This window comes from Idiotropiscis lumnitzeri, chromosome 12 (assembly GCF_059441095.1).
Source record: "Idiotropiscis lumnitzeri isolate Australia: NSW breed Sydney's pygmy pipehorse chromosome 12, RoL_Ilum_1.0, whole genome shotgun sequence".
Taxonomy (NCBI): Eukaryota; Metazoa; Chordata; class Actinopteri; order Syngnathiformes; family Syngnathidae; genus Idiotropiscis; species Idiotropiscis lumnitzeri.
Window position 1 is genome coordinate 6286989 of NC_142402.1, and position 15586 is coordinate 6302574.

Sequence of the window (15586 nt, forward strand, 5' to 3'; positions counted from 1 at the left end):
AAAAGAGAATTGATGATGTTTGGTCCCAGTGGCCCCTTGTACTCCTCATCCCACTGCACTCATCCATAGGGCAACCGATGGTCAGTGTCATCTAATGGGAAAACATGAGCATTGCAGGGGCAAGATGAAATGATTGAATGGTTTTGTCTTGGGTTGTTGTTTGTCCATGTCTGGAGTAAGGAGAAAAAAAAAAAAACGGGCAAAAAAGGACAGCAGCCCCCGATGACCGGGTTGGGACACTCCTGCCCAACAGACAGCACTTTGCGCCATGCATGTATTTAGATATATTCTCGTAACACCAAGTCAAGTTTTGAATCGCACACTTTATGACATCCACTGGCAAGTTGACAACATTGACAGCTTTTGCAATACATATATAAAGACGCCTTATTGACTATTTTGACGCGGCAGCTGTATTGTGTGTGCAGCAAAGTGAAGCTATAGGTGAAGATGCATCGTTCACTTGTGCTTTGGCGATAAATCATCAAGCAAGATCTCATTGGACTAAAACCAAACTATTGATTTTGATTGTATTATCATTCTATTTTTTATTTATTTAGTGTTTTCATGGCGACTACGATGGACACATCCAAAATGGCGGATGCTCCGACAAATCGCTTCGAATGGGCCACCTGGTTCAACAGGTGTCTGTAGCAGGACTTAAAAGAAAACTTGGAATAGAAAATCAATCTTCATTTTAGATGTCCAAAGGGTTTATGGCTCCTGTGGTTTCTTTTATGAAATGGGTTCAAATGGCTCTTAAGTTGCAGACAATAATTCAGAGGTAGGGGACGCCGGCTCCCAGAGAGCCATATCCCACCTGTTTTAGCTCACTCCTTTCTGCAAACACTCCTGATTCAAATAATCAGGATCGTTTCAGGCTTCAACAGAGCTTGTTAAAGTGCTGATCGTTTGAATCAGGTGTTTTTGGAGTAGGGAGAGAGCTAGGTGTGATATGGCTCTCCAGGAACCGGTTGCTCCCTCCCCCTGCAATAAAGTCTCCCTTATATCCCTCCTCCCTTGCGTAGTCTGATGCATCTTGACTGTCTAAATGCATAATGTAGGAAACTAAACTGCGATCAATAGTCACCAAAATTTATGTTGACTTCTCTACTTATGCTTACCCCACCCTCTGAAAATATATCTAACTGCTCGCCCGGTATTACGGCTTTTATGATGATGATGTTTTGCTCTCCATATAGGTGTTCACGACAAAGTTTATGTAGCACAATGAGGAAAATGCTCCGTCTATGACATATTAAATATTGGGGAGATTTGTACAGGTTGATGTGGGCATAAGTAGAGATGACCACAAACATTTTGGTGATGAGTGATTGCAGTGTTCTGACATTAAGTGGCGGAAGCTTTTTTTTTTTTTATTCTCATGTTGAGTATTAGACTGCTGCCCCAAGTGCCATTCTACTGCAGTGCCCTCTGTCTTGCCACATTAAATGACAAAAACAAAAACAAAAAATCATGCTTTTGCTTTGGAGGTACGAGTATTCCGCCAGACACGATTTTCAAACTCACTGTCTGAGCAGCATGGCTCAGGTGGTAGCGTGGACGTCTCCCACCCTGATTGTTGTGGGTTTGTTCCCTCAACCCTTGAGTGACTTTTGTTTTAATAAGCTAATAATATGCAAATAAAAAGTTACTCCAAAACTCTCATTGTAAAATTGACTTAAAATTTCTTAAACTTTTTACGTTTTTCAAGTAACGATCGCTCCAATTATTTTTCATTGCATGCAATCGTAAAGCAGGTATATTTTATTCTGAAAGGAAAATGCATCCCCTAATTGGAGCACACTTCTGTTCATTTTAGATGTCAATGGCGGTGTAAAGAACATTTTTCTCTTTGCATTTCTATCATGTTCTGCACCACTGCAGGATACAATGCTGTTGCTTAATTCACACCGATCTGCCTGGTCAGTTATTATCATTATCAAATAAACAGTTCTTGTATGACCACAATTACTTGCTATGTGCAGAAAGAGAAACATAACAACACTATAGTGCAACAGTGTTGTTTTTATAGTGACGCACACACCGTAAGTGAAAAATCCCAGCACACGTCCTTTCTTTTTACAGACTACCATTTTCAAACATTAAGTGGAAACTATAAAGAGGCTGGTTTCTAATATTTACTATTTGAGACGTAAATGTCAAGTGTTATATAAAAGAAACTAACAAAACATTATCCACATATTTGAATGTGCAAACTCTGTTGTTCATTCTTAGATACTTTTTAAGATAACTCCAAATCCAATTACTCCTCGGTCACCACATTTTCCAATTCTTAACCATCACACATTGTTTGATTTAGAGCTCATATTGACACACCCTGAAAAGATTTGGATTTTGCACCAAAGTCCACAAACCAAACTGTGTAGCTAGATGTGTGTGCTATGGGCGGTAATCTAGAAGAATATCTGCATAATTCAAAATTTCCATGATATAAACAGCTAGTTCAAAATGTTGACTTTGCCCGGAAAGAAAACACCAAGAGGCCCTTTGGTGTGTGCCAAAGTAGTGAAGAGGAATGCAATGCTAACACATCTGATTTTCAAGAAAAATTCAACCATGCTAAAACATCACTTACCATGATGCAGTAAGCCTGGTAATTAGAACCCATTGCCTTCCCAACAGGGGTTAGTTGCGCCTGAGAAGATTGCCGCACCTCCTACTGAGTCAGACTAAAATGTAGACTTCTTTTTGTAGTTGTTTACGTGCCGTGTGCTACCCACCTCATCACCCACACCGAATCAACCAGTCATGACTGGCCAGCAAATACACAAGGCACATGCAAAGCACGGCCAGCCCGTAGTCTTATATTTATTCAAATTGGTATCCACCCATCACATGTGGCTGTTTGAATCTGTGGACAAACTACATTCATCCATCCATTATTTTTATAATAGAAATATGTTTGAGTGCATTGTATTTTATTATCAAAAATGATCTCTTGGATTTTTTTCATGAAGTGAAGTAGAATTTTTTTCTATTTTTTCAAATCTGACCTGGGCATTTCATATGAGGATATAAATTGGATATGTATGTGATGTGTTTGCAATGAATGCTCACCTGCACACATTCGACTTATACATCATCAAAAGTCCAGTATGCACTCCACAAGGGTGGGCCAGAGTGTTTGGAAGATTACTTACATCATCTCTAAAGTTGTTTTGAGTAACAGTTATTTTAGCATTTGACGCTAATTTAATCCCATTTGAAACATGAAGCATAAAGTGTGGTGATAGGCATGTCAGTCACGAAGACGGTTAATTTATGATGCGTAGCTATGACGTGACGTCATCTTTAGTTGACGTCTCCATTGAAGAAGAGATACAGGAGCATTACCTCATATACCCCAAATATTTCCTCCTCCTCCCACCTCACTACTCTGCCGATATGAGATGATAAAATGAGGCCCAACACATGGGACCATATTTATTTCCATAAACGATGTTTTTTTGGTGCACATCAAGCTTCGTGCGCATGTGTGTCACATCACATCAAATCACACATGGTTTTGTAATGTGAACGAGTACACAAAACGATCGGATTTAAAAAAAATAAAATCAAATAATAATAATAATCTGAATTGGGCATTATGCCTTGCAGTGTGAACGTAACCTCATAACCTAATCTTTTGTAGCAACAGGTAAAGCTTTATCATTCTCTGAAGTATCCAAAGAATCTGATTCTACCTTGATTTGATGCTGAGCTCCAGTGCAGCATTCTGGATAGACTTTCCCTGGCACATTCTTTTTTTTTTACTGTCTGCCGGTCACAGTTTGTACTGACGGCATTGTTACTTCGGCCATGTGACACTCTGCTCTTCGTGCCACTAAAAAGTAAGATGTTAAGTGCTTTGGAGACCATATGTGATCATGATTGCTTCGTGGTAAGCAATTGAACAGTAAGTAAGTGTTGTGGGGACACAATTAGAAGGCGCTAATGAACAGGTTCTACAATCAAGAGCTTGTCAACTGACTCCGTCACTTAATATGGTGCTGCAGACTGATCTTATTATTGAAGGAAGACAGATCAAGAGTTACAGCCACAAGTTCACAGAAAGAGCTCAGCCTTCATTTAAACAATTAAAATCAAATAAAAGAAATGGGGTGGTTCAACAGTAAGGCTGTATTGTGAGGATAGATGCCAGTTCAATGACAAAAATGTCCCACTTGGTGTATAGGTATGATAGATGCTGTCCGAGCCATGTTTTGGGCTCAAAATTATTTGCGACACCGAGTTAATGACAAAGTTGTCCCTTAGGCGAAGGGAAACAAGCCAACGGGAGAAGGTGGAGCGTGATAGCGCGCAGGGAGTGATATTGGAGCGACATTGAATTAAAAAAGAGGAAAACTTCAGAACAGCAAGGGGGAGGACAGATTCAGGGAGATTTAGTGTTCTGTTGATCCCAGAGCTACTTAAATGTTCATCCCAACCAGACAGATTTGTCTTGTTTTCAGAGGACTGTTTGAAGACCAATGTTTTAATTCCTTCCCTTTATCACTCCCCACCCCCACCCCCACCCCCGCCCCCTTGTGCGACAATGCTACCAGTTTTAAGGACAATGTTAAGGCCAAAATTGATCTTCAACAGTAATCATTATCTAAACAGCAGCGATATCGTATGAGGTTTATGCTTTTTGATCATGGAATTTGCTATTTCCCTAAAACGTTACGCATTGCTATGTTCAAAATCCCACACATTGTCTGATTCCTCATTTACCGTCATACTGTGTGCCGTGAGATAATGAGCACAACAAAGTGTGATGTGCTTGATTACAAAATTAAAAATCCCAAATCATCCATCATTTAAACGTCAGTGATCTTGAGACACAGTTTCATGAAATAGTTATGATCCTGAGGAAGCAACGTGATCGTATTTGAATCCTGGTTTGAGGCTTTATCACTGACTCATTCTCTTTCTTCATTGCCTGAAATGAAATAATCATCATCTTCCATTAGATGAAGACTTATCAAATATAAACGAAGATATCTATTACTTTGCAGTGTCAAGTGTCTGCTCAACATACTGCAACTCACTTGACTGTTTAACTCAAGTGCGGAGTGCTGGATTCAACTCTGAGTGTGAGGATAATGCAATAAATTCATCACTTTGTGACAAAGCTGCGTTGTTACATTGCTAGCCACCCAATGAAAACCATCTAAGCATGTAGGTTTGGGTAGTTTGTTTTTTGTTTTTATCTGAAAAACCATTTGGAGACATTACATTTAGCAACACGAATGTGACGACCCAAACAAGGTATTCGTAATCTTTATCAAATAATAATGACTCATAGATGCTTTATTAGGTGCATCTGCACATTGTTATAGGATCCAACAAGAGAGCGGTGTCATATTGAGAAAATTCCACGGTGATTAAATTTTCACAAATGTACCCCTCAGTGTTACTCGATTCTATCGCGCAAAACAGACATAATGATAAAAACACATGTAATGTATTAATAAATTCATGTCAAGGTCAATAATGTATTTGTTTTGGCTCCTTGTTGTTGAGGAATGGAAGGTAGCCAAGTCCTGGCCAAAAGTGCATTTATACAGATAGATGCAAGATGCGGAGAATGTAGTTGACCGCGCATGTGACATTACAATTTGGAAACCGCCTGGCACCCATGACTGCGCATCCGTGTGTCACAATTATGCCCCACCGCCGCCTCCAATAGTTGTGCCACACTGTCGGGGTGGGGTGCTTGTAATATATTTTTAAGATGATAATGATGAGAATTTGTTCAATGAAATGTTTTCTACAATGTATGAAATTTCAATTATAAGACCCATTTATTTGTACTTTTGTTGGTTTCAAATTGGGCGGCACGGTGGCCCGACTGGTTAGCACGATGGCCTCACAGTGAGAGACAGCATCGGTCGTAGGTTCAATCCGGCCATCCTGTGTAGAGTTTGCAAGTTCTCCCAGTGCCTGTGTGGGTTTCCTCCGGGTACTCCGGTTTCCTCCCACATTCCAAAAACATGCATGGCAGGTTGATTGAACACTCTAAATTGCCCCTAGGTATGACTGTGAGCAAGGATGGTCGTTCGTTAATGTGTGCCCTGCAATTGGCTGGCAATCAGTTCAAGGTGTCCCCCGCTTACTGCCCGAAGATAGCTGGGATAGGCTCCAGCACCCCCCGCGACCCGAGTGAGGAGAAATGGTACAGAGGATGAATGGATGGATGGTTTCCAATTATTTCAGGGATAATTGTGGATTTTTCATTCTTTAATTGAAGATTTCGAACAATTGTATCCTCATGAGTAGATCATTTCATAAAAAGATTTTAATTAGAGTTTCATAATTGGATTGCCCACTCGGAAGAAGTAGAGGACTGGTAACTACAAACCTGTAATAAACTACCAGGTCGTCAAAAAAAAAAAAAAAAAAATGCTTGCCCAAAAATGGCTATCCAAATGATTTCTCAAAACACATGTTCTATTTTCTATTAAACTCTCTTAGACCTGGTTTCACCTGTTCTAAAGTCTAGTCTATTTTCTGTCACCAAATTTTCACGTAAAAGAAAATGCCAGTGGTGCGCTGAAGCACCCTGCAAGGCACAACGTCATTTGCCAAATTCCCAAACACAGTAAGCAAACTTGACCCAGGACAAAAATTCACACATGGCGGTTTTTATGCCGTGTGTATGTGCGTGTGTCAATTTTTTTTTTCTGTATCGGCTCGACATCGTGCACTACACATTTACAGCTAAAATAGTTAATAGTACAATGACAATAAAGGGATTTCTGATTTCTGATTCTGACCTTAAACATTGCTTAGCTGAAAGCGCAGCTGTTTGTTGGTGAGATAAGCTACAATTTACATATGATCCGATTAGTTGACTAATCACAACACTAGTGACTAGTCAATTGTATCCCCTAGACCCCCATAAAAAGAAAAATTAATTGTAAATCGGGGATACCAGGAGCCATAGTGGCTGGTGAGAAAAAAAGTCAAGCTCTAAATGCAAACAGCAAGCAAGCAACTTAACCCAGAGACACGGTAAGTAACTGCAATTTCACACTTGGTCCTCAAGGAAACATGTCTAGTTCATAAAATGTGAAAATAGTAATGAAATATGCCACCCAGCTTTCCAAATAAATTGGCACATTAGGATATTGTCGATGGGAACATTGTCACAGCCTTGTGCACTTCAAATGTGAAACAGTTGCAATTTTTTATTTATTTATTTTTTTAATCGTAGCAACATCTAAGGCTTAAAATAATGGTTTGCAATCAGCAAGCAAACAGTCTGTCAATACCCAGTGGAGTTTTCACTCAATCTGCCATCAAAGAGAGCACAGATTAAAATGGCGCATCTCTCATTGTGAAGAATCTCTTTTAAGGCTGGCACACTACACACAGCGCTGCCTTCATTACAGATGGGTTTGGAGTAAAAATGATGAATGATAGCCTGACAAAAGCAAGAGATTGTCTTGAATTACTAATCAGTCATGTATGTGTGAATGAAATGAAGGGAAAAAGTAGCAGACATCTCAACATACAGTAAGTGGATGCATGAGATTGCCGATCCGCATTTAAATTAGAGGGCATGTGCGCCTTGAAAAGATTTCAGCAGGTCAGATCGCCTGCTCGACTGTGAAAGACATTCTGTTAAGGTTTGCAGAGCTTACAGGAGAGGGATGTCCAAGCTGCCAAAACATGGCATAAAAGTTCAGAATGGAGGGCACTCCAGTAAATTCCCTGGAAAAAAAACTAAACAAAAAAAAAAATAACAAGCTGTAACTAATGTATGTGCTCAGCAGTCTATGCAGCGAAACGAAGTGAGTGTAAAAGCATCTTCTTGGAAGAGTGATCGCCATTGCCTAGTTGTTAATGGAGTAAAGGTGAAGCAACTTCATTCTCACGTTATTTGAAGGGGGAAAGTTTTTCACTTTCGGGGAAGTATAAACTTTGACAAGTAATTTGTGTTGTTTTTTTCGATCGGGTATGTAAAATACTTTGAAGAAGATTGTGCTGTGTATCTTGGATGCTAACACAAAAGAGTATTTACTTGTAACCATAGATGAATTACATCCACTGTTTTACAGCAGAAGGAAGTAAAAAAAAAAAATTGGCAAACTGAGCAACGTTTGAAGCAGCGTGTGCTAAAGCACAAACGGGTATTTCAGGTCCATGCTGTAAATGCATTTTTTTATGGCTACACATCGCATCTACGACACCACATCTTAATGACGTCAATTGTTTATGGGCGCGTTCTGCTTTTTTCACATATCAGCTTGACAGTGTCATTGCAGGAGGGAGGCAAGCATCATAATATTATTTCCTGGCTTGCTTTGTCACCTTCTGTTTTCACGTACCGTCTGAAAACAATCACCAATAGTCACCAAAATGTATATCTTCAGCCCTTGTCTTGTCCACTTCAGCCTGTGAAAATTTAAAAGCAATTGGCACGATATTTGGGATCTTATTGTCATTTTGGGACCTATGCTTGGCAAAAATACGGGTGCACCTTTATTTTTGTGCCAGTTTATCGTTTTGGGGCTCGCCGAGTACATCATCTGCAAGGGGATCTCATGCAGTTTACCTGTATAAACACACTTGGCAATGTCTGCAGTGTCAACCACTGTGCTCCAACCGCCTTGATATTAAAGGGAATGAGTCGACCCACTTCGATTGGACTGTAGTTAGCTGCATTTCATCCCACAACGGTGCCAACTCCCTACTCTATCTGTGCGAGTCAGGGCTGGACCGTTCCGCCCCCGGGACGGACTGCCCAGCTCTGAACAATACATACAAAGAGTCTGAGTGACTCCTCACTCGACTGTTGGTTTAATATTAGTGCACTTTTTCTCCGTGGAGCCCGTTTATGATTCACAGGGGCACAAGCGATCAGGGTGAAAGGTAGTCTCCAAGTGCCCACTTCATAGATCTGTGATCTCCCTAGGCAAATTTATATTACCTACACATGGAGGTTTGCTTGCAGTTCCTTATAAACGTACTTGATCTTGCCTTGACCTGCTGTCGTTGGTTTATAAAAAAAAAAAAAAGATAAATATGGTGGATGTCCAGTTCAAGCTCAAAACAACCTTTTTCAAGGTTTCTAGTAATTAGGTTGTTATTTTCTCAAATACAATCGGTTGCATACAGATCAAAACATTTTGATGGGGTTTTTTTGGACAGGATACAAAAGCAAAATTCAACATTAACAAGTTACACATACTAAAAATTAACTCCAAAAATGTAGCGTGGTTATGAAGAGTAACAACTGATTATAATTTTTCCCACTTGAATCATAAAGCATAGGAGACATATGAGGCTCCACGTAATCATTCAACCACAGAGTTTGTTGATTTGTGACACAAGTCAACGATGCGACACCCTCTTTAGTGGCAATTCCCAGGAAACATTTGTCCCTCCTGCCGCCTTGCTCTATCAAATCTATCATAAGATTTCTGGTGGAAGGCTTTAACACAGGCGTGGCCAAACTACAGACCTGGGGCCACATGTGGCCCGTTACGCGTTTTACTCCGGCCCGCCGAACTTGACCAAAATTAAATGAATAAACCTTTTATTTTCTAAATACTGTGGTTTGTCAAAGACACACATATTTTGTTGTGATGTTTTTGTTCACTTTCATTTAAAATTAAATGTATTTTTTTTCGCCGATAAGGTGAGGTTACCAAAACACTCTGCTCCTGGTCCGGCCCCTCTGTCAAATTTTAGAACCCATTGTGGCCCGCCAATCAAAAAGTTTGCCCACCCCTGCTCTAACATGTAAACACAGGACGATAGAATGAGGTCCTTTGCAAATAGAGAAATCATATGAGCTCTATACACGCAGAACAATATTTACACTCATAAACACTGCACCATGTGACATCCTGTTTTGTCTCCATGCAAGTCACATGAACTATGCATTCCTTTCACATTAGAAGTGCCTTTCCTGTAATACAAACTAGTACATAAAAGAAATATCAATAGGGCATCATGTCCTGCAGTGTGAATGTAGTCTCCAGTTCTTTCCGAGTGATGCGCACGCTTTCATGGCTGCCGGAGAGACAGTCCTAGGCAGCCAGGCCGATTTCTCATCCCTGGGCAATGGCCAGCTGGTGCGGCGGAGGGAATTTTGGCTTTGGGCCCATTTGTCCATGTGAAGGCACCACCTTTGCTTAGTTCATCACAATCTTGAATCACCAAAACATTTCAGCAACAAGTCTTTTGATACACAAAAATGCACTTTTTGGCAATTTTCAGTGCCTGAATTTCCGTTACAGCTCTACTATTGCGCCATTTCCCCTATTATGATTGGTATTATAAGCGTAAGCTGATTTGAAGTCCTTTTAAAAACAAGCGTAATATGATTTTTGGGTGGCAATGTTAGTGATTAGTGGTACAGCCCATCTGTCCAGCATTTGGGCCCAGACTGAAATATCTGGTGGGTGGATTATTTTGGTGCATTATTGGTCATCAGTTGTTTAGTTTAGTAGAGCCCCCCGCAAAATGTCCAAATTTCACTCAGTAACAGAAAAATTATAATATTCATTTAAATTGTTATGTGTGAAAACAAGCTCCAATTAGCTTTGCTAACAAGGTCTACCATACTTAACACATTGAGCAAGGCAAGGACGACGTTGCTACTTTCACAGTTGTGCTTAAACGAAAAATAACTTTTCCCAAAGTGTTTCCATAAAGTTAAAATCATATAAATGTCAAAAATGTCTTGGAAAGAGAACAAATAAAAATTATGTAGGTTGTCTTAAGGGTTCAATACCAACCTTGGATTGATACAGTAATTACTGTACACACAGTGTGGGAAACAGTTAAATTGCATCACATTAAGTAATCTTAACTAACTAGTGTATTGTGACATAAAGCTACCAAATGCAAAATGTAAAGAAAAAACTAAACCCTCATTTCAGCAACAGTATGGCATTTTCCAAAAAATCACAGACTTTCTGCCAGATATATATATATATATATATATATATATATATATAGATATATATTGAAATTTTTATATATATATATATATATATATATATATATATCTAGCAGAAAGTCTGTGATTTTTTGGAAAATGCCATTTATAGTCTTTAGTTAATTTCAGTGAATTTTTTTCACAATGGGAGCCTTCTTTTTTCTATATTGCACAGTCACATACTTCATACCTGTTCCTTGACAGAGGCCAGGATGGCAGAGGTGGTTTCTGATTCTGATCCATCTCCGTTGGACGCATTGAGGACAGGGCTCAACATGGTGGCAGCGCTGGCAGTGTCAGACAACACTTCAGGCACTGGCATCACTCCTAGAAAACAAGTGAACGTGCAACTCTTACTATTATTTCTCAACTAGCATGCTGTGGTTTGAGCTGACACTGTTGTCAACAGTAGAGTGATGAAAACTGATGATTAAGGTACAGATGACTGATGTGTTTGGAAAGTCGTTGGATTTGATTTACAAATTTGGTTGCAAACCCACAAATTACCTTACTCTCTTCTGGTCGAAATGGATTGTGTATTAAACTGTCTGTGAATCCGTGAGGAGTGACTCACTCTGGATAGTAAAGTTGCAACTTCCACTTTTGTGAAAGTTGTCCAAAAATCTTTTGTCTGGTCCCTGTTTGTGGTTTTGTTTTTTGTTCTTTCAAACAAAGAAAACATGAGAGTACAATGTATTATACCATACAATACATTGCCAGTTTGTTTATATAGCACATTCAAAACGAGACAGTTAAACCCTAGTTCTGTGCAAGTTAAAGAACAAAAGAAACAATTAAAAAAAAATAAGAACGTTACATGGTGCTGCTTAAGAAACCAATCCGGATACGTTTTAAAAGGTAAGAAATAATAATGTGTCTTTAAGCGTGATTTGAACACTTGCAGATTGTGGGCTTGCCTAACATTCAGAGGCCGCTTGTCTCACAGCTTTGAGCTGCCACTTTAAACGCCCGGTCCCCCTTAAGATTCAATCTGGATTTAGGGATGGCCAGGAGAAGCTGATGGAAGAAAAATAGGGTTCCAACGGGTCAGTGAGATAGTTGGGACCTTAAAAACAAACTAACATTTTAAACTCAATCTTTAAAATAACTGGCAGCAGGTGGAGGGTGGCTAGTAAAGGGGTGATGTTCTCATGCTTAGACTTAGAAATGCTGCAGAAGCCTGGCTGAGCCCCATCCAATATGGCTGCCATGTGGACGTGACAGCTGACACATCTTAATGGATGTGGAAGTTCCTTTTGAAGGCAGGAGCCAATCAGATTGCGGGAGCCAGATCGGAAATGACGTTGACTACCAAAACAGTTGTTTTGTGAGACAGTACACAGGTGAATGCCTATCTTGACGCCTTAAAACTTGCCGGAATTGTTCAAAAGGCTATAAGCCGCAACAAAATGGCAGGTCCACTTTGTGTTATGTTTAAGAAATTCAGAATTCAGAGGCGTGAACGTTGGCGTAAAAAGAATGAACAAACAAACAAACAAAAACCCCACAACAACAACAAAAAAACATTGCAAAGGAAATGTAAAACGTAAACCAGCATTTATCACAATTTCCTGACACAGTACGTACGTTAAGCAAGCTGCCGGACAGCGAAACTGATGAGGCATGCCATCAGCCCGACAGAAAGAAATTTTCACTTTCTAAACCAGAAATGTTTCCACGTGTCTATATTATTGTAACATGTCACATGGGCGCTTGATTCGTTGAGTGTTACGCTGCCTCAGATCACTTTACCCACATCATGGGAGCAAAACAACACATTCATTCAGCCTATTTGTCTTTTGATGACGGTGTTGGGCTGAGCAAATGACCACAAATGTCCTACCTGTGTCATCCTTATGTCCCTTATTCGCACATACATCCCCTTTGCTCTATACATCAAGCAAAATTCAGTAAACTGTAATTAATCTTAATTAATTAATAATTAATCTTAATTATCTTAATCTTATATATATATATATATATATATATATGTCACCACTGGACACACATGAGCCCTGACACCACTCGTATATTATCCAACTCTATAATAGAATCAATATCAATATAGGACATGACAGTGGGTAATTTGAGGTTCCAATGGCAATGACAGCATACCTCCTTTCCAAACTAGCACATCAGTGTGGTGTGCAATGGATTCTGAAGTTGACTTTATTGTCACATTATTGCACACACACACACACACACTGCTAAAAAATTTTGCGGGGAGAAAATGCTTTTAAAATGAGGCATGCATGGACACATTAACCTAATGACGAGCTATTCATCTGGAATGCTTGAGTGGAATAAGCATGATTAGCAATGCACTCTCTGGCATGGGATAATCCTGATCTATTAACAAAGGAGTTTGCTTTCCTCACACTCAATCTGGTAATAAGAAACTCCATGTATTGCCTGAGACACTGTTGCAACAACACACACACACAGACCAGGACACCATGTGCCATCCTGTATTAGACCATGAGTGGGAGGACACAGGCATCATATGCACCTTGTAATCCTGATGCAGCACGGAGCTGGCGTAACGGCTGCATCAGCCAGCTTTACATGCTGATGAAAGACTTGTCAGGAGGACTTGACACATGCACACATACACACACAAACACAACACTTTTATGCAGACACATGGCTGGCTGCTGGCATGAGACAGCAACAGCTTAGGGCAGTGCTGCAAAAAAATAAAAATGAGAACCGAGCCTTGGGCACAAAAGCGGAATGGGAATCGAGTGGAAGCAAGAAAGAAGGAAATGAGGTGGCAGAAAGAGGGCAAAGCTCATCTTGCAAGCTGCAAAGCAACAATCTCGTGTCACTGAATGTTTTCATATTGCTAATATGTCTTCAGTCTATTATCTTCACATTTGCGTATTTCATCACCATTCACCTTGCGGTCTTGCCCTCCTTTCCATGCCACATTCTGTCTGTAGTGTCCCCTTCCTCCGCCATTGTGCCTTTCTAGCGCTATACATTCTCTTGTTTGTCTTGCTATCTCCGTTCCCTGCTTCTCTACACTTGACCTATTTTCACAGTCTCCTCGACTTTTCAGTGCATTTCTGCTTTATTTAATAGCGTCCAGTGGAGGGTGACAGAAGCAGGATGGCCTCAAAGGCTGCAGGTTACGTTTGACTCTGCAACGCTACAGTGCACCTGAGCCCTTCTACAACTTTCCCTTGTTCCTCACAAATGCTTGGCTGCTCTTTTCCGCGCGCGATGACCTCATCTTTTGTATTTTCATTCTCTGTTTCTCTTCTGCTAGCTTTTCCTTCTTTTTCTTCTCCGTGTGCTACCTATGACTATTTTGTAATTAGAAAGTCAAGATGCGCCATGAAAATGCCTTACAACACTGACTGACATTTGGGTGTGTGTAAAAGGCACCACTGCCTTAAATTGGCCATAAGTGTGAATGCAATTGTGAATCAATGTATGAGTCCTACGAATGGCTAGTGACCGTGTCAGAATTTACCCCAAATCAGCAGGGACGGTCTCCAACTCGACAATAGAGGAAACACGCAATAGAACATTGATGCATGGCCATTCTATTGTCCAACTTGCACCATCAAATGGCTTTTATTAACTGCACAGCAAATTGAAGTACTATTTTAGCATGCTTAGCAGTCATTAATGGTGCCGTGCTATCATTTATTAAATTATGTTATAATCTTTGATATCCTGTTATTGGGTTTGAAGGATTGAGTGTGAGTTAAAAATGAACAGGATGCCCTTTTTCAAACTATGTTCAAAGGTCAGAAATAACTGTGAAATTGATATATGATGATTATATTGATAATAAATAAATATAATAAATAACCTTTGCTATGATTGGTTTTCTGTTCATGGTTCACTTTAATTGGATATGGAAAATACCTTTCTTCTGATTAGTTAATTACTGACATGTGGCCACCACCTCTCTTCAATGTGTCAGCTCTGTTGGAATTCAGTGGACCTGATTTTTGCTGTTTAGCGCATTTTGTGGAGGATGGCTTTGTCGAGTCCATCTTCTTTCACGCAATCTGCAAATACATTGCTAGGTTATAAGCGACACAGGCACACGCAGTTGGTCTGTGGTTCGTCTTTCACACAAAGTTAGCTGGGAAAGACCCATTCCTGTGCATAGTAGTAGAAATGTATGGTTGTATGCTTCACTTTGTCTGAGCAAGGGCTATGTGGATGACACATACAGCACCTGTAAGATGATCTTTAATACGGTACAGCTCAGCTCAAATGAGCGAAGCGTAAAATGTGGTCCATAGAGTGCGTATATAAATTGTCGCTCCTATGTATCAAAAAAAGTAATTTGTTGTTCTTATATAGCATAATACACATACAAATCCCTTCTGCTGTTCATTCATTAGTCTGATGGTGGCAGTAGTGAGTTGATGTCAAAAAGTTAGCAAGCTATCCATTCATCCGTGATCCATCCATCAAGCTCCCTGTTTTCAACTCAAAGGCACTGTTAACTCTGTTTATTTATATTAAAATGTATCTTTTTGCCTTGAGTGATTTTTTTTTTACTAAATCTCAGACAGTGTGTGACCTTTGCTGTATTAACCTGTCAATCCTTTCAACAATGTAGTTTTGGCTTGCAGGAAGGAGCCGAATATTACCATATCT

General features: G+C 39.9%; 1 protein-coding gene across 8 annotated transcripts in view; it reads right to left on the minus strand.

Moving 5' to 3' along the window:
• ctnnd2b (catenin (cadherin-associated protein), delta 2b) overlaps positions 1-15586 on the minus strand; it is a 141206-nt gene that overhangs the window by 98304 nt on the left and 27316 nt on the right. For all 8 annotated transcript variants that reach the window (XM_088310932.1, XM_088310923.1, XM_088310928.1 and 5 more), the window contains exon 2: positions 11151-11287. In XM_088310932.1, coding sequence (XP_088167058.1) covers positions 11151-11282 — 132 coding nt within the window. In that variant the 5' untranslated portion in view covers positions 11283-11287. The remainder of the gene's footprint in view (positions 1-11150; positions 11288-15586) is intronic.